Raw genomic sequence first — 23,379 nt, 5'->3', positions numbered from 1 at the left:
TTGTGTTGAGGAGCACCGAACACACACACACACACACACAGAGACACACACACTCAGCCAGGTCTCGGTAATCAGAGTGGTGGTTATACCTTCCAGAGGAGTTCACGCCCCCTTGAACTGTTTTGGCTGACTTTGTGGTACACTTCTGACAGCGAGGGAGAAGGGAGAGAGAGAGAGAGAGAGAGAGAGAGAGTGAGGGAAGGGGAGGGAGGAGTGTTGCTTGTGGGAGGAGAAGGAGGAGGGAGTGAACGGGAGGAAGGAGAAGCTCTCTCAGTTTCAGTGAGTCCTGCTTGCTGTAGGCTACAGAATGAGCGCAGTTGCTTTCCTCTCAGTCTGAGAGGCAACTGCTGTTTTTTTTTCTTTTTCTTTTCTTTTTTTAGTTTTTCCTTCCCTTTCCTGTTCCAGACATCAATAGGAGTCACTGCAGGTTTGTTTCCCTTTCCTCACGGTACTTTTTGGACCTCTCTCACACACTCCTGTGTTATTATTTTTTGTGCCTGGGAAGTACCATGCCGGTGGTTGGTGTAGCCTCCAAGCTCAGGCAACCCTCCGCGGTGGGCACCAAGCCAGTGCATACCGCTCTCCCCATCCCCAGCGCAGTCAGGGCGGCCACCTCGCACGGCTACATGGCCCGGCAGCAGGAGCTCAGGGCAGGTGAGGGCACCCCGGGGCTCTCATGCCAGCTGTCAATCAAGTCAGAGTACCAGCAGGAGAGGACGCCTGAAGGGAAGTCCAGAGCTGAGACAGAGGAGAGCAAGATCTGCAAGGTTAGTGGGGATGGACACACTCTTGCTGTGTATCTGTGTGTGCAGGCAGCGTTGTGACACTCCACAGGTGTCAAGGATCAAAGAGCCAACAGTGTCATTGCTTGTCAGGCTCGCTCCCTTTCTCTCTGTGTCTGCCATGCTTGCTTTCCCCACCTCTGTACGAACAGGTGTCTGTCTCTGGCTCTGAGTTCAAGCACACAGTGATGAGTCATGTGTGCTATGGTGGGATGATGTCGCTGTGTTTTTCTGCCATCAGCTAAGAGGGGAAACTAGATGAGTAATGTATTGCTGTGAGTGTATTACCTCATCCTGCTGCCCATTCAGTCTGCACATAATTTACTAATCACTAGTGTGTGTGTGAGAGTGTGTGTGTTAGTGGCAGGACAGGTGAGTTTAGAGGTTCTATTGTGTGTTTTGCAGTATTTAGTGGAGACTATTAAGACCTTTACCTGGAAAGTGAACCGTGTCTGTTCTTCTATGGGGAGGTTATCTAATACAAGGGTAATGGGTGCTACCTGAGAAGCCCCAAAGATTAGGGGAACATGGTCTGAATACACTTTTTTTTACCCTGTTCCCCCCGTGCTGTCTCTCATGTAGGGTAATATTTCAGATAGATCACCAGCACTGCCCCCTAAATCCCAGAGCATATTCTTAATACCCAGCAGGATCAAAATATTGCAGATGCTTTAATAGACGCACAGAGATCATTGTTAAGTGGTTCGCCATTCTAAACTAAAGCCGGGCCAAGTTCTTTCCTTTTTGCAGAATTGTTTGGCTCAGTTCCTCAGGCTGCAGCAGAGAGGCGGGGTTGGTCCGTCCTGAGGAGGAAGGAGTTTTCAAAAGTCCCCGCCAAATAGTTTCAGCAGTGCCTCAGCCCGTCCCACATCCACAACTGTCAGACTGAACAAACTGAAACTTTCCTGTTTGGCCAGTCTCTCCTCCTCCCCTCTCCTCCACCCGCACTGCCCCTTTCTACCATTAACAAGACTTCCCAACAGAGAGAAAAAAACGAAAATGAAAAGACTCCCTGACCCTGATTCTTTTTCTGGCGTTCAGACTTTTGATACTGAACAAAGCTGCTGATTTTCCTCGTGACCTAGAGGAAACGTGTGCAGGAGACATTAGAGTGCGGGTCAACGCTCCCCTGCCTCCAAATCCTCCCAGCGTGTCCGTGACGGAGTCCAAATCACCTGCAGGGTGACTCCGAGGGGAGAACGGTTTCATCATTAACCTGCTGCTGAACTTACAACTTCAGCTTGACTTTCAGCTTGTTAACACAACTGAGTTCTTAAAAAAACTCCTGCTTGGTCCAATAAACATGGCTCTTACAATTGTTGTTTTTTATCTGAGTTTGAAGAACATGAAGCTGCAGACTAATTTGACTTGTTTCTCAAATCATATTCTGAAAATTAAATTCTTCCTGCAGTCTTACCCACACCTTCCTCCTCAACCTGTGTGCTTGACTTGTTCCTCACAGAAATGCATGCAAGTGAGCTCTAGCTCCGACCCTTGCCCTTTCTATGTAAGATTTGCTTCTTGTTCTGGGGTTCCTATGGATAGAACATCCACTAAATTGTCTACAATCAGTGCACCACACAACAGTCCCTGTCCTTGGGAAGCTTGTAGGCAGACAGAACTCTCATGCCTGCCCCAGCCTGTCAGTGTGGGTGAGGAATTGGTGGTATGGAGGGGGTAATTAGTCTGTCTAATTGTGTTGTGTAGTCCCCTAAGAGCTTTACTCTTGGGGCTTTCAGAGGAAAAAAGCGAAAGAAGGTGGAGTAAACGCTGTCATTACTCCTTCACAGTAACCAGCACTCCTTGTTTAGTTTAGAGTTCTATTATCATGGAGGATCAAGCGTAGGATTGCGTGTGTGTGACTGCATGCTTGTTTGTGCGCATGCAACCCCCCGTACATACAATAGCATGCCAGCATGTGTTGGCTTGTTTGCCCGAGGTTAAATTTATGTGTGTGTGTTTGCCAAAGCTGGCAATTTCATTGAATTGGTGGTGTTGGAAAAATCCACCTGTCTCATCAATAAAGAGGTTAATGGAAAGAGTATTTGACCATTGATGCATTTATAATAAACACTGTGTTATTTTATTGTGGCTGTTGTGCGGAACAACATGCAGTCAGCACAACTGTGAAACAGGACTGAAATCTCCCATATCACCTAAGTTTGAAGCAGCCAGAAATGCAAGAATCAGCACCTCAGTCCTGACAGTATTCCTGTGCCTGCAGAATGATCACGACACAAGTACAAGAAAAATAACTAAGAGGGTTAAGCTCTAAGCAGAGAGGAAGAAGGGATTTGTTTTTTCTTTGGTGTGGTGTTTGCAGAAGACAGCAGGCCCGATGTTGTTTCGAGCAAAGCCAAGTCCAAGTGAATCTTAAGACAAACTCTGCTGAAACAAATTCGATCTCTGCCTTATTGAATGACTGCGGCGTTGCTCATAGATGGAGAAAGTGCACAGAAGTGATGCAGGGTGCTATTTGAGTGTCTAATGGTGTGTGAAGGGTACAATTAAGCTGCCCGGACAAGGTTAATTTTGGACACCATTCAGAATCATTTGTGGTTAATCTCAGCTTCATTAATACAGTCTGGGTGTATTGTGTGATTGATAATCCCCGGATATACAGTGAATGTACAATAGACTGCACCTACTTTGTACTTGTACTTGTTGTACTTTGTACTAAGTGTGCACAAGTTGTGTCTGTGTTTGTGTGTTTCTGTGCACAGGTGTTACCTTACATGTGTTTGTAACTGCTTCATGTTGGAAGCACAGCTGTCAGGTTTTTGAACATTGTGTGATTTGGCAACCAGAATTGAAGTGAGGTCATCTGCAAATTGCCTTAACTTTTCACTGACTTAATTTGACTCGTTGAATTTTTAACCATTAGTATAGGAGATTTAAGTACTTGCAAATGTTTTACAGCTCTCACGTCACAGCATCCATAGTTATAACTGTCGTAGGAGGAAATATTGAATTGAATTGAAAGCCCTTATTGTCATTGTACACAGTAGTATGGTAACGTTAAATCAACTTTCTTTTAACGTACAAACTAACATGTACAAACTACCTGAAATAACTCTTCCTAAGTGCTGTGAGATAGCTGAAAATGTGTTTTCATCTTTGCAGTAGTCTTCTAGGAAATACATCCTGATGGCATCACATCTTTTTGAATGTGATGCAGCTGATCACGTTTGCCGCCTGCGCGTCTATAAGTTCCCCAGCTAAATTACATGGCTCTGACAAACATTAGCAGCTGGCTAGGTTCTTTGGTGGTGTTTTGCAACACCTGCTCTCTTCCGAGGGCTCCCGTCTGAATCCACCTATGATTTGGGGCTGTCAGTGGACTCCCATTTTCCCTTAATGATGGAGATGAGAACAAGGCAAGACACTTGCGTTTTCTGTTGTACTCTCCGCTGACAGTTCACATCAGTCACTGCCTCTGGCACTGCGGGATGACGAGTTGGAATGAAGAGCTTATCTGAGTCTAATGAAGTGTCAGCGCCACCACCACTGATAGGGAATTATCTTGTGCATCAAGAGTTTTGGCAGCTGTCCAAATCTCACAGCCCAGGGACTTATTTAGTGGGTAATGAGTGAGTTCTTTTTGAGATAGAACTGAAGATTGTGTCACACCTTTTTATTAATTCTGAGACAAACAAATGATGTTGATTGGATTCATCTTTAGTCATCCTTGAATAATTGTGGGTGCCTATGAGATTTATCTAAAGTTATGTCTATTCACTCCTTGATGCTTCCCCATGCTTCCAAATTACTTGCGCCTCTCTCGGAGTTAAATTTATTTGATAATCTGCTGTGCAAATGTCACATTCAAAGTAATGACATTCCAGTGCCGAGCTCGCTCCTCTGCTCTCTGGGCCTTTTTTGGTCTTGACCATGAGAATACAGCCAATTACTGAATCGAGCTCCCCAGTATGATGAAGACTTGGTCAGGTCAGCTTCCAAACACCAATTAGTTTAGCATTTAGACTCACCACATAAGTCCCTGTTTTTATTACGTACTTACTTTGTCCATCCCCAAGAGAAAAATGTTTGGGAAACTTTTACAGGTCTCGTAACTATTCTGTTTTGAGTTTTGTTAAAATACAACGCCTTCACAACTTTGGGTGCAGGATAAATGCTCGAATGGAGTATTTACAATACCAGAAGTACCTGTTGTAAATCAATTTTAAAGTTATATTTCTCTGCTGCCTTTCTACCATGGCAAGCCCTCTCTTGTGTCAACAGAATAGAGTCATATTCTATATGGTGAATGTGTCTTTATCTCAGAAATGCAGCTCATTGTATACAGCCGCTGTGACCGTTGCAAGCTGCCATTTCTGCTGGCCTCTGATGTCAGTAAAATGTCATCCTGGAATGTTGCTCGTCAAGAATAAGTACACAAGTGTTTGCCGGAAGCACGGACCAGTGCCAGACACACTCACACACTTAGAGAACAAAATACATCCTGTTGATTCTCTTTCTGCATGTGTTTCAGTGTGTGTGTTGTGTAAGGAGAATAATCAGGGTTTGTTGTTGTATATTTTTCTTGTTCAGTGCATCTCCTGCTCCGGCCTGATAATGCTCTAGGCAACAACATGGGTGGGTTCAAAGTAGGAAAGTGAGGTGGAGTGCCTCAGGGAATAATGTCGGGGTCTAGTGAGTTTGAGTGAGTGAGTAGAATGTAAACAGACCTCTGCTTTCCCATTTCTCTTTCTCTGGGTGGGCCCAATACTGTCTGTTTCTCTCGTCCTCTTTCTGTCCCTTTTTGTTTTTTTAACACTCTCACACTTTTTCTTCTGTTTTTCTGCCCTTGTCTGCATAAATTATTGCAAACACACTCCATAAAGCATTCAATACATTTACAGGCTTTAGAGTGATATCTCCCCAGTAATTGCAGTTTGGTGGTGTATAACTATGACAAAATTGACATGAAATGACAAAAATAAAAATACATAGACTTATACTTGCACTGCACAGCTTGATTATAACATCCATAGAGAGTAAGCAAATATTTAGAAAGCAAATGCATTTTTTAAATATAAAACTTAAAAGACTGCTTTCATATATTCTTATGCATGAGAAAATAATTGCACTTAGTACTGCCATCACAGTCGCTTATTATCAACATTTCTATTTATTAGCTCCATTACAGTGATTTTGCATCTGTTGTGACCTAACATTTGGAGTGATGTAAAGGAGGGATATGCATAGGAAACTTGTGGAATATTAGATCATTTGTCTACAAGTTAGCTGAACCATAGTTAAGCACAATCTTAGCAGTGATGCATTTATGGTGCACTCTCTCTGTGTTTCTGGCTCTCACTCAGCTCTTGCCCCCCCCCCCTCAAATGGCTCTGACACTGCTGTAACAACAGAGAGAACACAGGGAGCGAGAGGGGGCCAACTTGTTCCAGCAGAGGGAGGGGGGCAGGGGGGTTGGATAGGATGCGTTGCGGGGAGGTGTCTGAACGTGTCTTAGTCATGGGTGGTCTGACCCGCCGTGTGCCGGACTCCATATCTGGAAGAGAAGTTGTCGTCGTGAGGTAGGCTAACGAGCAGGAAGAGCAGTGCTGCAATATCTGTGCTTCTTCCAGCCAACAAGGTCAGGAAGTGATCTTTAAAACACACTGTGATGAGCTTGGAGTGGTTGTTAGGCTTTCATTGATCCTACATTTCTTTCCTAAAAAGGGAACCGCAACTTCTTTAACTTCAGTATAGAATGTTGTGAGAGTTGGCATGAAAATTGCTTCAGTTGAAACCGCTGGCACACATCAGAAAAGGATGCAGGCCAAGTTTGTTACTGCAGTTTTTGTCATAATCTCCATGTTCTTGCTGTTGCTCTGCAGGAGTTTGTTCTTGCGACTTTAGTGGCATTTGCAGTATGAAGGTCAACAGTCTGTGGTCTGTTCAACCAATCAGAAATAATGTGTTAACAGGGGAGTCCACCTCAGCTCACTTTGCTTGATCCAAGTTGGAAACATGGCAGCGATCTTTGGTCTCACACATGATTTTCAACCATAAGATTATCAAATTAAACTAAGAAATATAAAAACCCAGATTAGGTTAACATATGTTGCAGCTGAATAACTACCATTATGATTCACTCACATTTTTTGCATTAGTCTGTCCACTTCTGCAACATTACCCCATGTTGCTGAGATTCCTTATTGACCCCTGGGTCGAAATTGGGAAAATATCTGAAACAATATTATGCTTTCCAATGCTCTTTCTCCCTCGTTCCTCCTGTGCTTTTTGTCTTGCCTACAGTATTTCATTGCCTTTCGTGCAGCAGGGAGTCTGCTGTCGGCCTGTGGTGTTTAAATCTTGGAGTGAGAACACACAGAGCGGCTGGTGTTTACAGTACAGCCACACCGGTTAAAAATACCCTCCCCTGGAAGTACAGTCACAGTGTTCACTCCAAAACACCAAGAAAAATAAGACTCAGTGCAAAACAAGTTTAAGTTCATCAGTACAGTGTTAAAACATTTTTAGTTGAACATTCATGAAGGGTTCCATGACAGCTGAGGCTCCAGTCTTGTTTACTGGAGGCATTAGCCAATATTGCCACTTTTTTAAGCGGAGTTTCTTTTGTATAAATAAAAAGATTAGTCATTCTGACTGGCTTGTCCCAGAGTTAGAGCTGTTAGAAAGTGAGTACTTTGCTCAAGGACACTTAGGCAGGGTTTGCCTCCACAGCGGCTTGCACCTGGGTTTTTAGATCTCCGCACACTCTCTCTGGCCCAAGGCTTGATTATTCAACAAATAACTGAGATTAAAGCAAACAAAGCCTCCCACTGCCCTGTTATTGTCTCATCATATTCAGAGCTTTCTCTCTGATGTTTTAACTCTGTTTTTGTGCGCGAGGCATCACAGCACTGATTGGATGCAAGAAAATATGTATGCACGTGGAAGAAAGTTACCCTGCTCTCATGCAGAGGCTGGTATGGTACTATAGTGCACAGCCTTGCTCCAGACCTTCTGCTAGTTCAAAGGTAGGCTTGCTAAATGATCCAAGAGAGGGACGGTTTACTTGTTTGTTAATCCCATAAAAGAAGAAACATAAACATGGAGAAGCCAAAGGAGCATGCATTAGTGACAGAAACAAACGTCTTACTTATTATATGTTACATACATCTATGTGAGCCTGTTATTTATGTTGAAGAAGCTTCAGCAGGGTATGTGACTAGATGGAGAAAGGTGTAGCAGGATTCAAATGTGCAACATTTCCACTATAAGACTGTTTCTTCAAACAGTGTTTGTAACTTGCTAAGACAACACTTAACACACACGCTGGATGTACAACTTGATGGACTGATGCAAAATAGTGCTATGGAAACCAGATTTTTTTTCTCAGATTGTCTGTCTCATGTTCTACTGTCAGGATATAGATAAGTTTCAGCAATAATGACAAAAAGTTATTTTGATAAAAGTTACCTACTGCAGCTTTAACGGAGACAGGGTACATAGATACATATAGAAGTTCATAGAAGGTTACTGTAGGTTCAGTAGAGAGAGACTCTCACCTATACACACACGCAGAGGATGTTTTAAGTGTGTATCAGTGGCAGGTCATAGTTACCTCCACCTCACATTTCCTCCATTTGTCTCTCTTCAGCTGTCTGTCAGCAGTCTCTCTGTCTGCAGTGTTTTCTTTGTGTCCTCTTCTCTCCTTCCTTTATTCTCCCTCAGTCCCTTCTTTTCACGTCTTCCCAGAACTTCTTTTTTTCCACTCCGTCTCCTGTCACTGTCTTTCTGCTCTTTCCCATTCCCAGCATTCCTCTCTGAGTCCTTCCCTGGCCTCCTTTCTCAGTCTCTCCTCTCCTGACTGGAGCCTTTCTCGTATTCCACTCCCTCCAACTCACTTAATGGTATTTTCCTTTGACCTTTACCACCCTCTTTGTCTTTGTCATGTTCCTTTTTCCCCATCATCTTTTCCTCCACCTTTCTTTCTCTTTCCCTCTTCTTTCTCTGTCTATCTTTTCCTCTGCGATATTCATAATGAGAAAAGCAGCACGGGAGAGTTAACACACACCTGGCCCAGTTCTGTCTCTCCAGCTGTCACAGATAACCTTTCGTCTGCTGAACGAATAGGTCACTCTTTTCTTCTCCTCTTCTCTACCTTCTCCTCTAGTTCTTCGGTCACTTTGTTTCATCTCTATCTCTGTAGCGCGTTTAACCGTGACCCATGCAGCTGCAGGGAAACAACCGGTGTCAAAAGTGTCCAACCAAGCATGGACAAAGAGCAAAACATCCTAACATATCCCATAACACATGCTAACATCGCTCTGTGGATGTTTTATTTAGGCAGGGAGAATGATGTGATGAGTCAAGCAAGCGCTCTCTGTGGTGTTGACTTACGGCTTACACAGCAGCGGCAGTAGATCACTTGCTATCATGATTACTGTGTTTCTTGGCACTTCCGAGGCACCTGGGAATAAGGGGGGGTGCTCTTGGGAGTAACTGTCACTATACAGATATGTATGTAAAGGCTAATTGTGCATCTATGGGCTCAACGATTTTCAGTTTTTCACTTTGTCACCATGCTTTTAAACATTGTTGTTTCCTGCTTTAAGAAAACACTATTCACCACAATGTAGAGTAAACAAGGTCCTCGTGAAGCAAGCAGAACACAGAATGCTTCTGGTCATAGAGAGAAGAGAAATAGAGTCTAACACAAATGAGCAGCTGATAATGCATCATAATGCCTCAAAGTAAAACTTACAATAGAAAATAGAAAAGTATCAATGTTCATTTTTAATCCAATTCCCCCCTATGATTATTGAAATATTGATTTCGTGAGGTAGCTAACGAGCAGGAAGAGCATGCTGCAATATCTGTGCTTCTTCCAGCCAACAAGGTCAGGAAGTGATCTTTAAAAACACACTGTGATGAGCTTGGAGTGGTTGTGTTGTTAGGCTTTCATTGATCCTACATTTCTTTCCTAAAAAGGGAACCGCAACTTCTTTAACTTCAGTATAGAATTCAATAGAAAATAGAAAAGTATCAATGTTCATTTTTAATCCAATTCCCCCCTATGATTATTGAAATATTGATTTTATAAATATGTATCTAATTGTCAATAGTTTCTAAATTCAGAGTAAACTGATATGTTTTTGGTTTTGAAAATACATTTCATACTAGCTGCTTGATCAGCTCTGATGCTAAAACTGAGATTGGACAGTTTCATTTTTCACATCTTTTTTGGGACATGATATAGTGATTTATCTCGCTATAACTGTGTAATAGTATATCAAAATCAATTATAACATTAAACATTCATGACTAAATAAGCAACAACCAAAGTTAAAGCTCAGTTTAACTCTCAGAAATTCTAACCTCCTTCATCAGGACTGTGTGAGCGTGGTTTGATCATAATTGACAGTTGCCTGGCAACATAAGCAACAACCCTACAACTGTCATTACATTTATTTATTCCAATATTGTTAAAAACTGATTGGTACACCTGTACAACTGTATGTGACATCACATTTTTCCATCCAAGCCCAGCCTATTTCAAAGCCATCAGAGCTCGGAGGATAACACAAATACAGAAATCTGTCATGTGAAAGAAGAAAGAAGACTGTACCACAGTTGGCAGAAAATTGCATGCACCCATCACTATATAGAGAAGATATGCCTTCAAAGTAATGATCATTATTTATGACGATAAACACCACAATAATATTATCAGTTTCCCTATCTGGATAAAAATGGAGGAAAGTTGTGTTTTATGGGGTTGGCATCAGCTTGGACATGTTCAGGTGTTGCTAGTTTCAAACCCAGGCCACATGGGACAAACATCAGGTTTGCACCTCCAACTTCATCTCCAGTAGCTCCAGTAAAGCTTCTCAGTAAAAAACTGCGGTTGCAGTTGGTTGTCCACAGGTGTGAATGTTTGTAATAGTTTCATGTGAAACAGAGTGCTGCTGCAAAACAGCATCAATCATCCATCCATGGCTTACATTTAAGGGTTGACTGTTAGATGTTTTTGATAAATAAATAGAAAACACAACCCAACCCTCAGACACAGATGGCTGGATGAAAAGCTCGTTCTGGTGGGATACTGGGTGGTGGTTCATTGCTGTGCCCTCCCTTGGCACAAGCTTTTACAGGGCGCTTAACAGAGCGAGCACACATGTTTTTTTGGAGCGGTTAGCCCTCACATTTAGACTCATCATTACCCACAACCAGCATCTATGTTCTCATTATTTTTCCACTTTTTTTTTCAATCCAGACATGTCGGTTTTTCTTATTTTCTGCATTTTGTCTGTGCACGGCTTATGTAAGGGCCAATAAAATGCCAAATGGAAATCATTACTCTTTCTCATATATTTCTGTATGTTGCAGCAGTGCCCTGTAAGGTACTTTCTTGTTGGAAATTCTATTCAAATTTGCCTTACAGTGCAATATGTGCATGCTTGTTTAACATTTGTGGCCCCACTTGGATCAAACCCCTGACCCTTACAGTGGATTTACGTTGTCTTAGAAAAGGTTAGCATTCGGGCATCTGCTACAGGTGGTAAATTCAGTCAGGAGAAAAAAAGAAGTCAAGACATGCATCTTGCAAAGGCTTAAAAGAGCGCATAAACCATACTGAGAAACCTCCTTTGGCAGCATTTGTCATTATGTGAATGAAGCTTTTTAGCTCTTCCATTAGTTATAATAACTATTGTTTGAATATAAAATATGGTTATGGTGGAATGTTTTAAAACTCGAGAGATTTTAATTCTGAAATGCAAGACAGCTGTCGATTGGCATTTCTAGTGTTAGTCTGGCACTGAGAGAGGGGCTCTCTGAGGTTTACAGTTGCAGAAAGATCATGCAGGTCGAGGCAGACTCAATGATCCTCATGCAGTCATGAGGTCATAGGCTCACTCAGTGGTGCGTGACCCCTCCAGCCTCCGGCCTGTCTGTAGAGCATTGTGGCAGCATTTGATGTGTCCATGGCCTTTTGGTAACAGTAAATTGAGTGTGAAACTGCATGTTGCAAAGCTGCAACTGGAGCCTTGTGGGTGCGTATCTATGTCTGTGCGTCTGTGTCAATAAAAGTGAAATGAAATGAAATGAGGTCTTTTACAGTAATATAAATTATATAAAGTAGTTTTTCAGCAGTAGGAGGCTTGGTGGTTGAGTTTTTAACTTGGACTCGATTCCTGGCCCAATTTCTTCCTGTATGTGGCTTGTGTGTTCACACCGTGTTCATGTGTGTTGCCTGCCCCATTTTATAGACATGTAAGTTAAGTGTATTGGAGAGACTCAATCACCCATAGGTATGAATATACATTGCACTTAATGGCAATCCACTGTATACTGAGTTAAACACAGACCCACCGCAACCTGAAATAGTAACAGGCAGATTGAGAAAATGAATAAGTGATGATTTTTCAGTGCACCCTACTATAATGTTTGACCATATGTGAGGCTTTGACTCCATGTTTTGGAAAGCCAGGTTTTAATGATCTACATATATCCCACAGTGGCCTACTATACTCCATTGTCAGGCTTATTCTATTGCCCTTCTGCTGTCATCATATTGCTGTTCCTCTGGGCCGCAGGTGGGCCTGTTTTCTACCAAAGTGCAAAGCACCTCTCCATTAAAAGAAGTCATTTCCATCTCAACATCACAACCTTATTGCCTCTGCCATTCCACTGTATTAAGTTTGCCCATAAAGTGTGTTAACTCTGCCATTAATGAGTGTTAAACATAAACTACCGGCCCTTGACAGCGTCTCTAGAGATGCAAAGCTGAAGTTGAATTCCACCCTCCCCTTTCTCTTTTCCCTCTCTCCTACTCCTCCCTCCATTGGCCTCCCCACATGGCCAACAAAGCTCTGCTGTTTGGGCCGGAGTAAGTTTTCTCACAGGATAAGTCTCCTGACACACATTGGAGTTTGGTTTTATTTACTGGCTGCTGTTGTTGTTGCTCCCACGTGGAAGCTCATACTTGCTTTTAACCACCCTGGGTTTTTTGTTGATGCATCCTCTGAGGCTTTTCTGAGCTCTGGTCATTTCCTCTCTCAACCCAGCAGCCTTGATTGTTGTCACTTAAACAAGCAACAGGTCTGTTGAACTGCATTTGCAACAAGAACAGTGGTATTACCAAAGCTTACAGTGGTAGGAGTCTGTTAATCTGTGATTTTTCCCCCCTGCCAAACAATTTCTTCTCTATTGCTGTTGATGAATAGCATTCACTCCTAAGACTTATTTTTCAGCATAATCTTCTTAATGGTGTAATGTCCCTCCTCACATGGTAAAGGAGAGGTGAATTGCACACAGATAATCTTTTTCTCTGTCAACATCGAAAGGTCATTGCCTCAATGATGGGTTCATAGGTTGAGGGTTCAGGTCATACATTAGCCCTGAAGGGAGATTTGTGGTGGTCCAGAAAGCTTGGACAAATGAGCAAACATTTTCCCTCATAATCCTTTAATGATGAGGAAGGACTGTCGGCCATCTTGGACTGAAGAGACTCATTACTGGAGTCATAATGAGAGGACAAGAGGTTCCTTGTAGCTACCAGGGTTCACGTGCTGGCGGGCCACTTGCCAATAGCTTGTCCAACCAAAGTCAGCTGCCCTTCAGAGATAAAAGACAAGAGGCTTTTGTATTCGCCTATGCTACTTTCCAATGCAGATGTCTTCAAGGGATTCACAAAGTTTAGCCTGAAGTCTTTCTATATGAAGTAAAAGGAAGATGTTTAAGATTTCTTTCCCTCGTAGGCATTGGCCGACTCTATCAACAGGTCAGCTTCTTTTGTTTATTAAGTTGTATTAGTATTTTATGCCTTTATTAGAGAGTCAACAGTAGACAGACAACCGCATATAGGGTGAGGGTGTTTGGCAATTGACTTGCAATAAAGGTTCCCAGGTGGATTTGAACTCGGAACATTGCAGCCCATAAGCGTTATCTTAAATGTCTAGGCTACCAGGTTCCCCCAAGCCTTATTTTAAGTGATGCTCTTATCCATTGGGGAGGGAAGAGCTTGGAAAATAAATGCACATGAGAGAGCTGCCAAGGAAAGGGACAGAAAAGATTATTTGACTGCAATTAGAGTGAGTAAAGAGGATATGATTCATGTGGAGAAGCTGATGCAAGGTACTTCACAAAAAGATGAGTTGCCCATGACGGAAGCTGACGTGTGACTTTTTTACCCTTCAGGAACCAGGAAGTACAAGGGTTGAAAACATTCAGGCAAAGGTATGGCCATTCAGAGAAGGGAGAGTGAGTGGCAGCACTGTTTCTTTTATTATTCAGTATTTATTCAAAGAAGCTGTGGATGGTAGGAGTTAACTTGCCTCTGGATTGGAAGCAGATGCAGGCACGTCATTCAGGTTTAAAACCTTAATCGCTCTCTGCATCTGGCTCCCTCTTCTTGGCCTTGTGGAGAGAACAGCTGAAGGTAAGCTACCTAGAGGGTGGGGGTTGAGGATGTGGGGGAAGGAAACTGGGAGGGTGGGAAGGAAAAGTGCGAGTCTGAAGGGAGGAAAGAAATAGTGGTAATTGTGTCAGGGACACTGCCTTGCGCCATAATTTAAGGAGCTAGATATTACTCTGTAGGTTACAGTTGGAGTCAAGCCATTTGAATTAAGTTGAGAAAGGGCGTGAGAGCAAAATAAGAAGGAGATGAAGTGGAATGAGGGTGGAGGTCTAAATGCATATGCCAGGCTGATCTTAAGGGATTGGGAGGTAGGTTCATTGTGGGCCAGGTGCTTAGCGCGAATCACACAGAAGTGTCTAGATGAGTGTGAGTTGAATGGAGACCAGCAAACATCGCCCCTTCTTCCCCTGCTGTCGTCAGATGGTTCATATTAATTTCCGTGAGCTTGACAGGGGCCATTAGTCTTGGGGAGGAGGCTTGGGTTGCAGTGTGTAGGGGGTAAGGATCCTCTGGCGCAGGCAGCAGTACATACAATATGTTATACAATAGCCCGGACCACAGAGAGGAGGAGAGCCAGAGGGGGAGAAGCCACTGGACAGACAGTATTAGAAGCCAGTCCGCCTTACATTCTGGCAGATAGTAAAAGAAGAGCTGTTCAATGGCTTTCTCATTTGAAGTTAAGCAGGTTATAAGCATGTTATATACCAACTTAATGCCTACTGCAGAGGGCAGCATCAGTCTGGGTAAAACAAAGTCAATATTAGATGGCGCTTGATACTTTGCGATACACCCTGCAGTTTATATAAAACTTGATGTTGTGTACCAGCAGATCTCAGGCAGACTGACTACACTTACTAAGGCTGTAGGGTCCGTTCTTTGTGCTGACTGTGCTGTTCATCAGGATGTTTGAGTTCTCCTCAGTTTCGCTGTGCTGCTCCCAAGATGTGTTGACTGAGCAGGAGGAGGAAGGGCTGGTCTCAGGGGCCCTCCTGGCTGTCTGCCGGTCAATCCTTTACATCGTTTCCCCGGTACACACAAGAGAGAGTGAGTGTGAGATAGGGCCTTTGGGTTGAAAGGTAATGTCCTCTCTCACATCCAACAAACCTCCACTCGACGACTGATATCTGGGTCAGTCCAACAGCAGCTACACGCCCACCCAGAAGTCACTTCCTCTCTCCCTCTCAGACTGAAGGTTGCTGGATTACATCGAGTACAGTGGGTGCTCAGCAGGATTGATTTGGTTAATTTGTACTGACAAAATGCAAGACAGGCTTGACATAAAGGTCCGGGACTAAATTGAACAGGATGTCAGTTGCTTTGACCCAGCCCATACATGGTTGGTGGGGAGGAGTGGAAAATCTAAGGTGTGTGATGGTATAACTGCATCCCATTTCTATCATTCCCCTTCGGATTGGCCAAGTGGTCTCCTTTAAATGATTATTCAAATCTTTCACCACTACACTTGGCACTGAGGACTACCTACAACACCTTTTTAATAGCTCAAGTATAAGGATGAACACTAAAGGATGGTAATGATGGTAACTGGCATAAGAGATGAGTGGAATTCCATTCCATAGTTTAGATACTTCACTATCCCCCATTTGCAGATATATTATGGACGGTCTATACAAACATAGGGGATAACACGCAGCAAAGAACCACACGTTGGACTCAGCCTTGGTACATGGGGCACAAGCTCTACCAGGTGAGCTATAGTGATTTGATGATATTTATTTCTCCTCCTGTGTCCCATTTTATCCAGTTAGGTTTAGCAAGTTTTCATAGATTCAGGTGAGGCCTGAAAATGCATAATGCTAACACAATATAGTTTTAATATTTACAAATTTCAAACTGGCAGGAACTTTTACCTTTTTTACTCTCCATGCTAACAATTAGTATGCATACACACATCTTTGTGTACATTTGTGTGTGTGTATGTGCATACACTGTGAGTAGATAGTGAGTGTGTGAAAAAGAGAGGAATGTCTGCTTGCCTTTATGTGTGGGTATGTGTTAGCCTTGTTTTCCCAGGTCTCCACTCCAGAGTAGCACTTGGCGCTGAAAAGCCCCAGCTGTAACACTTTAATAGCAGAGTTGTTTACTCTTTATACCAACCCACTTCACCCCCATTTTGGGAGGGTTCCTCTGCCTTTGGCATAGCAGCATGTAGACATTTTTACAGCTTAGTATGCTCAACACCATCTTGCTAACGGATTTTATGGCCCAATGCTTCTTGAGTGTGTGTTTTTATAATAACTGCAGGTTATGCAATCAAAGTTTGAAAAGCCAAAATAGCCAAATGCTTGATCATAGCGCTTAGATACTTCTGTAAACTCAACAGGTTGCTAAAAGTGTGCTATATGCTTATGCTGTCATGCAGTGTAGCCTATGGGTGCTAGCTTCAGATGTTGCCGTCCTGCTAAGCTATTTTTTGGCAGACAATTGTACATTGCATTGTCATGTAAGGCGATCTTTAATAGAAGAAGAATGTTATACCATACTTAGTCTGCGGGTGTGTATCAGCAGGCTAATCTCTAGTAAACCAGTCGTTATTGCAAAATAAGCTCCAACCTGTTAAGTGAAAACCCAAATGTGAAAGTGGTCATGATATAATGACCAGCTTGCTGTATATTATCCCACATATATACAGTAACTGCTGCAAAAGACCCCACAAAGCCTTAACTTGAACCACAGCTACCCTTCAAAAGGCTAGGTGCACACATTCCAGAGGATTTGGAGATTATCCCATTTAATATCTGACATTTTCACAGATGTTCCTGTGAAAATGTCAGAGCAGCACCTTGCAGCACTCTGGGAGCATACTGTATTGTTAGCATGGGTGGCCCCAGTGAGAATAAGACCCCAAACCCTGGCAGTGACTTACACACGGAATTTGTTAGCTTTATCTAGAGAGCAGCACATGACAGTGTGCCCAGAAGGTATTACTGTATGCATTGTATTAATATTGCAGCTGCAAACAGGCACGAAGGCTTCACCAACACTGCAATTATTCTGCTCAAAGCTGAAGGGGGAAAGTGCTGTTACAATATGATGATTAAAGGTGATCAGTGCTTGCCAGGAAGTTGACATTTTCAATATTTGGCTGCAGCAACAGGCCTAGCGTTGCACGCACTCAAACTTTTCATCTTGTGAAGGGGTAACGGTTCCAAATGGAGCAGTGGGAACATGACTCAAGCCAGTGACGGGAGGAAAAACTGATCACTTTGATAGGGTTTGTGTGTATGTGTGTGTGTTGCAGCAATGGTGTTTACAACTGTCAAACCATGGCCCGGCTTTTGTCCATTTTTGTCTTACTGTGAATAATCTTTGACAATCAAAGATGCATTATTAAAATCTCTTATTAGCTTACATGTAAGTTAAAGTTTGTGCTCCTTGTACTGGTGCTGTGTAGTTTGACAAATACATCGGATTAGTGTTAAAAGCAGCTATGTAAAATAGTTTCAACATCTGCAGGGGTTGCTCCAACTGAACCTGTATATCCAACCTTGGTTTTTCTGATGGCCCTTACTTAACAGTAGGAGATAGTTCCATCAAAATGAGTAAATCTTAATGTATAATAATTATAAAAGTGATGTTAAGAATTATTAAGTGTTAGCATTAGTTGTAGCTGTCACCACCATGAAGAGGCATGGTGGAAAGAGGGACACTTTAGCCTAAATGAGTCATTTTGTCAGCAGACAGTCGGTGTATCAAGAGGTGGGGGGAACATTATGAGGGAATTATGGGTACATTTTCCACCGCTGTCCTCAAATCTGCCAAGCCCCAAACACCGAGGTGAGACAGCAGCCAGCTTACTTAGTGGCTGCACTCTGTCTGTCCTCAGCATAAGACACTTCAGCTAATGTTTTGGGCTGGAGCATTAGCCACACTGGGTAAAAGTATGTTTGTCTTGGAGGTGGCAGCAGAGCCGGTGAGCACTGCCATCCATGTCAAGTGGTACGCCGTATAATACAGTCCCAAGCGAACTTGGACGCCTAACGTGAGGAATTACATCTGCGGTTGTTTCAACACGAGCCTGAAGTGGTCGGCCCAGAGGCAGTATCGCATCCAGAGGTCAGAAGGGGTGTAATTAGGGGAAATCTGTTTAAATATTTTAACATATTTATTGATGCTCTGTGACATGTGGAATTATGCCCCTCTTGCATCAGGACTGCACAGGCTTCCCAGTAAGTCCTCTTTAGCGGCGAGCCTCCATCTGTCCTCACTGGAAAAATTGTATGGAGTCTCCATCAGCAAAGCCGACTGTCCACACAATTTTCTCTATCAATACTCTTTGCAGGCTCAGATAAGTCACACTCACCCGGAGGCAGTTGGGAGTTGCTGATTTGTCCAGTTATGCTCACTGGCATCTGGTCAACACCCTCCTCTTCAGCTTTTAACTTAGAAATGTTACTGTGAAAGAGCAGATTTCTTTCTTTCTGTGTTTGTCCTCCACTCCACCTTCAGTTTCCACCACACAACCATCGTCACATGCACACACTTTCCACAGCTAGTCTCTTCATTCAATCGCTGAAGCTTTGAAAAAAAGGCACTCCGGAGGTCACAGAAGCACTGTGGTTTCAATATAGGGTATTAAAAATCTGAATGAAAAAGCTTTTAAGTCTGCACAAGTGCCCTTGAGCAAGGCATTGGACCTCTAAGTCCTCTGTTACTCAGCTACTCATCAGCCAACAGATGAAGACTTCCAGACATGAAAATGTGGAACATTGTGAGTATGAAGAAAGGCACTGCTGAAAATGCATGCATGCTAAGTCAACCTTCCCTAGATAAATAAAAACTTTCAAATACCCAGATTCAGGTCCAATCTTCCTCACGACCCACTGCAAACACATCAAGGCCCAAGAGACGCTTTTTATGGTGCAACATATTTTTGTCATAAATCACAAAAACTCAAAAGCCTGTCTTTTTCACCAGTGTTTCTTGAATTTATCTCTCACGCCAGAGACACAAAAACGCAAAACACTGGTCTTTTCCAAATGTCTGGAACTTTGAATGCTCAGTGGATCGTAAAAACTCAAGGGTGGTCGCCTGCTCTGCGCACAGTCCAGGGTCAGCTGATAGGGATTGTTTATACCGGTCAGCGTCTGGGAGCCCCAGACCCGTGTGTGGAGCCTTGCAAACACTGCACAAGTTATCTGGAAGTTGTCTGTCCACAAAGCCAGTGGCTGCTCCCTCATCCTGAGTGTGCTTCAGTTGTTAGAGAAGCCTCTGCTCCATGTCTTCCATTTTGAGACAGAAGCTGGAAATTATCAGCTAGTAGCTTGTAATTGCAACCTCTGTATGTTCTATTGGACCAGTTGAGAAATACGATCAGGGAAACATAGACTCCTGTAAGAATTTCTTTACCCGACGCCACCGCTAATATATTATGCCAATGATATTTGGGAACATTGGCTAGTTTAACTGAATTGCACAGTGTGGAATAGAGTTACTTTTAGCAATATAAACATGCAATAAATAATGCTGTTTTGCCTTTACAGGTGTTGACGTGAGATTTGAGGAAAGTTGGGGTGGAGAAAGTTTCCTACTTGGAATCATGACTTTGAGGGCTGCTGCATTGTATTATTCATTTTAAAAAGTCAGAATTTCCTACATTCTGACCTAACTCAGTCACATAGACAAGACACTGCGAGTGTGGGAAGGCAGACATATGGAACATTAGGCCATGCTCAACTCAGTTAGCTAAACATGGAATTGAAGCTGTAAGCCTGGACCAGAGACGCTGAAGTGCCGACAGAGTGGGTGAGAGTAGCACGAGAGACCATCAGAAAGAGAGAGAGAGGCAGATGCAGGGGTGGTCTGTGTAAGGACTGGCTTGGAGCCCTCACACTCAGCACATGCGGTAAACACACACACTCAACATGTAGATTCTGTTAGAATCCCTGTTTTTCTACATTTCTACACATGCTGCTCCTTTGACAAGAATGTTCCCCAGAGGATGAATCCTTCTAACTTTGGTGACCTCCTGACTCTTCCTCTATCACAACGAGAAAGGGTGACATTTTCGGCTTTTATTAAAATATCTTGACAAGTATTTGATAGATTTCCATCAAATGTGGTACAGATATGCATGGTGCCAATTAGATGAATCATAATGACTCTGGAGATCCCCTGCCTTTTCCTTTATCGCAACCAGCAGGTTTTCACTACTACTGGATGCACTGGCACAGAACTTGCTACGGACATTTATGGTTACCAGATGATGAACCCTGATGACCCTTGACTGACTGATGACTGACTTTCCCTCTGACGCCAGCTTCACATCTGTGGTTTAGACTGAAATACCTCCACAACTATTGGATGGATTGCCATGAACACTCATTGATACACTCATTCATGGTCTCCTTGGGATATATTCGAATAATGATTGTGATCCAAGGACATTTAATCAAATTTTCAATCTGTCTAGTACTTTATGGCCAAATTCCCTCAAAACGAATTCCATTCCCGTCAACCTCAGCTTCAGTTTGTGTTTTATGATAATTAGCAAATGTTAGCATGCTTAAATGCAAAAAGGGATGATAACGAATGATGATACCTGCTAAACACCAGCATGACGTCATTGTGAGCATGTTAGCATGCCAAAATAAGCATTTAACTGAAAGTACCTCTCTCTGTCTTTGTTTCATGCCTCATAAGTTGTTGAGAAGGTTGCAAACCTTCCAGGAAGTTTGTATTTTTAAAACTCTTCAAGTCAAAAGTTTGTATGTACCCCCTGAACTAGATCGGGATTTCCTGTCGTTTCCAAGGACACCTCAGCAAGAATGATGTTTGCTGACACTGCTTCCATCCTTATTATGCAATTTTCAGGTTAGGTAAGAAAATCTGGCACCTCAAAGGACTTTGTCGTCACAGCCAGAGGCACATTTCACACAACTCTCACTTTTTCTTTCATTTTATAGCAGCATAATAAACAACAACAGCCACAAGTACACTTTGAGTCCATATCATAAAGGACATGGCACGCATTCAGACGTTCTGCTACTTTGCAGACCGTCCAAGAATGTGGAGGGAGTTTTTTGCAGGCCTGTTGTACAGTAAGACAGAGACAAGGGCATTGATTTGTGTAATTTTAATTGGAATATTTAGGGAAGACATCTTGGCATCTGTGAGGAAACGTCACTGATGTGGGGAGATTGTGCAGAGCAAAGTGACCTCTGTTTGATAGCATTTTCTTAGTTTTTTCCTGAGAAGCTGGAGCTGTTTCAGACTGCATCCAGGCATTTCATTAGGCAGTGAGGAAATGCAGACCGCAGCTCTCCCTCACATTTCTTGATGGATTGTGTTTTTAGGGAGGGTGCAGTGGGGCTAATTTAGATGTGGTCGTAATTGTTTCAGTGGTCAGTTTTTATAGTGGGAATGTTAAGAGGACTTTGATTGCCAGTTAGGAGATATTTTACATGGAGAGAAATCAACTTTTAACTTGGCTCTCCTACCATGGTCTAATCCACTTCACAGTTCAGTTCAGTTCTCAATGAGGAACATTAGTTTGCAGATATGATTTAATAAAAGCAGAGCAAAAACATATAACAAATCACAAAATGTCATGCAAGCATGAGTTGATGAGACCAGATGGAGGATTAATAGCTGGTTATAGTGCAATAAATCAGTACTTATCCATGCATAATATTAAGATAATAAATATACACACATAAGGTTGTGTGATTTAAAGCAAATTAAGCAATCAAACTTCAACAAGGGCAAAACAATTACTGTGAACTGGGTGTTGGCTCTCCAAAGTGGGTGAGATGTATGTGGGGGGTCAACGTTTGCCCTTTTTTATGTAAAATGACCTCATCACATTAAAAGGTCATTCTAGTTTATTACCACTTGGGTCTAACTTTCATAGTTTTGACCACCATTTCTATCAATAACACCAACATTATACTCACCAACTTACTCTGAGAACACGGCAACATTGCTAAAAAGAAGTGTGACGGCGGAAACACCAGCAGTCAAAGAAATGAGTTGTAAACAAACCCCCAGGTAACACCAACAATAGAATTAAAACCCAAACAAGACTAATGTTCTTGTTCAGCTTTGACCTCAACTGTGAGGCATTCTAACCAATATTTAAGGTGTGGCCACTTTAGACAGAGGTTTAGATCATCTGGTTCAACTTTACAACCTGTCTGATCAATTGGCCGCTCGTGTTTCTTGCCCCATCAGACTTTGCTGTAGTGTTGCCATGTTCCCAGATCTCAGCATCCACTTTGGAGCGTACAATGTTCTAACTGATATAGCCAAAACTACAAAAATAGGGTCCAAGTTGTAATAAACCAGCATTATCCTAAAGGGAAAGGAAATACTTATGCACCGTGAAGAGCTAGCTGGCAAATTGTGATGAGAGAAAGGGCAGGAAAATGGAGACAAGCATAATTCTCTGTTACTGGAAAACAATTCCCTTAATTGGTTGATTAGGACACAGGTAATTGCTTGTTAAGACTTCCAAGTCTTTCCTTTTGCTGTCTTTTCTGTTCATTTTGAGGTAAACTGTTGAAACTAGTTTTGTTTAATGCACATTTGATCCTTATTAATCATTTTAAGCTTTTATAGTGGGTGTACAAAAGGCGTAAACAGCCAAATGGTGAGATACAGTTGTTAAGGCCCGAGCTCTTCTCTGCTCAGTGTTGCAGTGGCAACAAAACGTTCACTCAAACAGTCTCGCTGAGGATTGAAAATGTATAATTAAGCTGGTTTTTCCCCTGTCTCAATATCTGTGCTGTTTGGTGGTTGATATTTGCACAAGCTTATGGGATTCACAAACTCAGCATTTCATCATGATAATAGCAGCCTATTTAGTTCTAAGTTACTGTGTGGCTGGAGAAGTCTCCTGTTTAATATGGTGTTCTCTCTTCTCTCATATCTTCCTCCACTGGTTAATGAAAAACTATTATCTGCTCCTCCTTTATTTTTAATTTTTTTTATTACTTCATCAATTCTACTTCATATGAGTTTTCTCTGATTACCCCTGCTTTCAGTTGCTTTCAGTTGCTTATAATTTTCAGAAGCATTTGTTGCTGATCTTGTGTATCAGGCACTTGTTTAATCTCATAGCGATCTTTAGATTGCATGTCCTTTAGATATTTCATACATCTGGGCCAAATTGGTGCTTTGTAACTTGGTCTTATTTAATTCCTTATAACACTATTCCTTGTCAGTTAGAGAGAAAGAAATCTAGCTTACTCCAGATAAGCAAAC

At 42.5% G+C, this 23,379-nt stretch overlaps 1 protein-coding gene across 1 annotated transcript in view; it reads left to right on the top strand.

Annotated features, from left to right (window-relative positions):
- Positions 1–296: 296 nt before the first annotated feature.
- nav3 (neuron navigator 3) overlaps positions 297–23,379 on the top strand; it is a gene marked incomplete in the record, with an annotated part of 202,937 nt that continues 179,854 nt past the window's right edge. Inside the window, 1 exon segment of the mRNA XM_035678645.1 lies at positions 297–767. Within this exon segment, the coding sequence (XP_035534538.1) occupies positions 510–767 (258 nt within the window).

This window comes from Morone saxatilis, unplaced genomic scaffold, assembly GCF_004916995.1.
Source record: "Morone saxatilis isolate NCDOM2014 unplaced genomic scaffold, NCSU_SB_2.0 Contig10, whole genome shotgun sequence".
In the NCBI taxonomy this organism is placed as follows: Eukaryota; Metazoa; Chordata; class Actinopteri; family Moronidae; genus Morone; species Morone saxatilis.
This window is presented reverse-complemented; position numbering and strand designations above follow the sequence as displayed.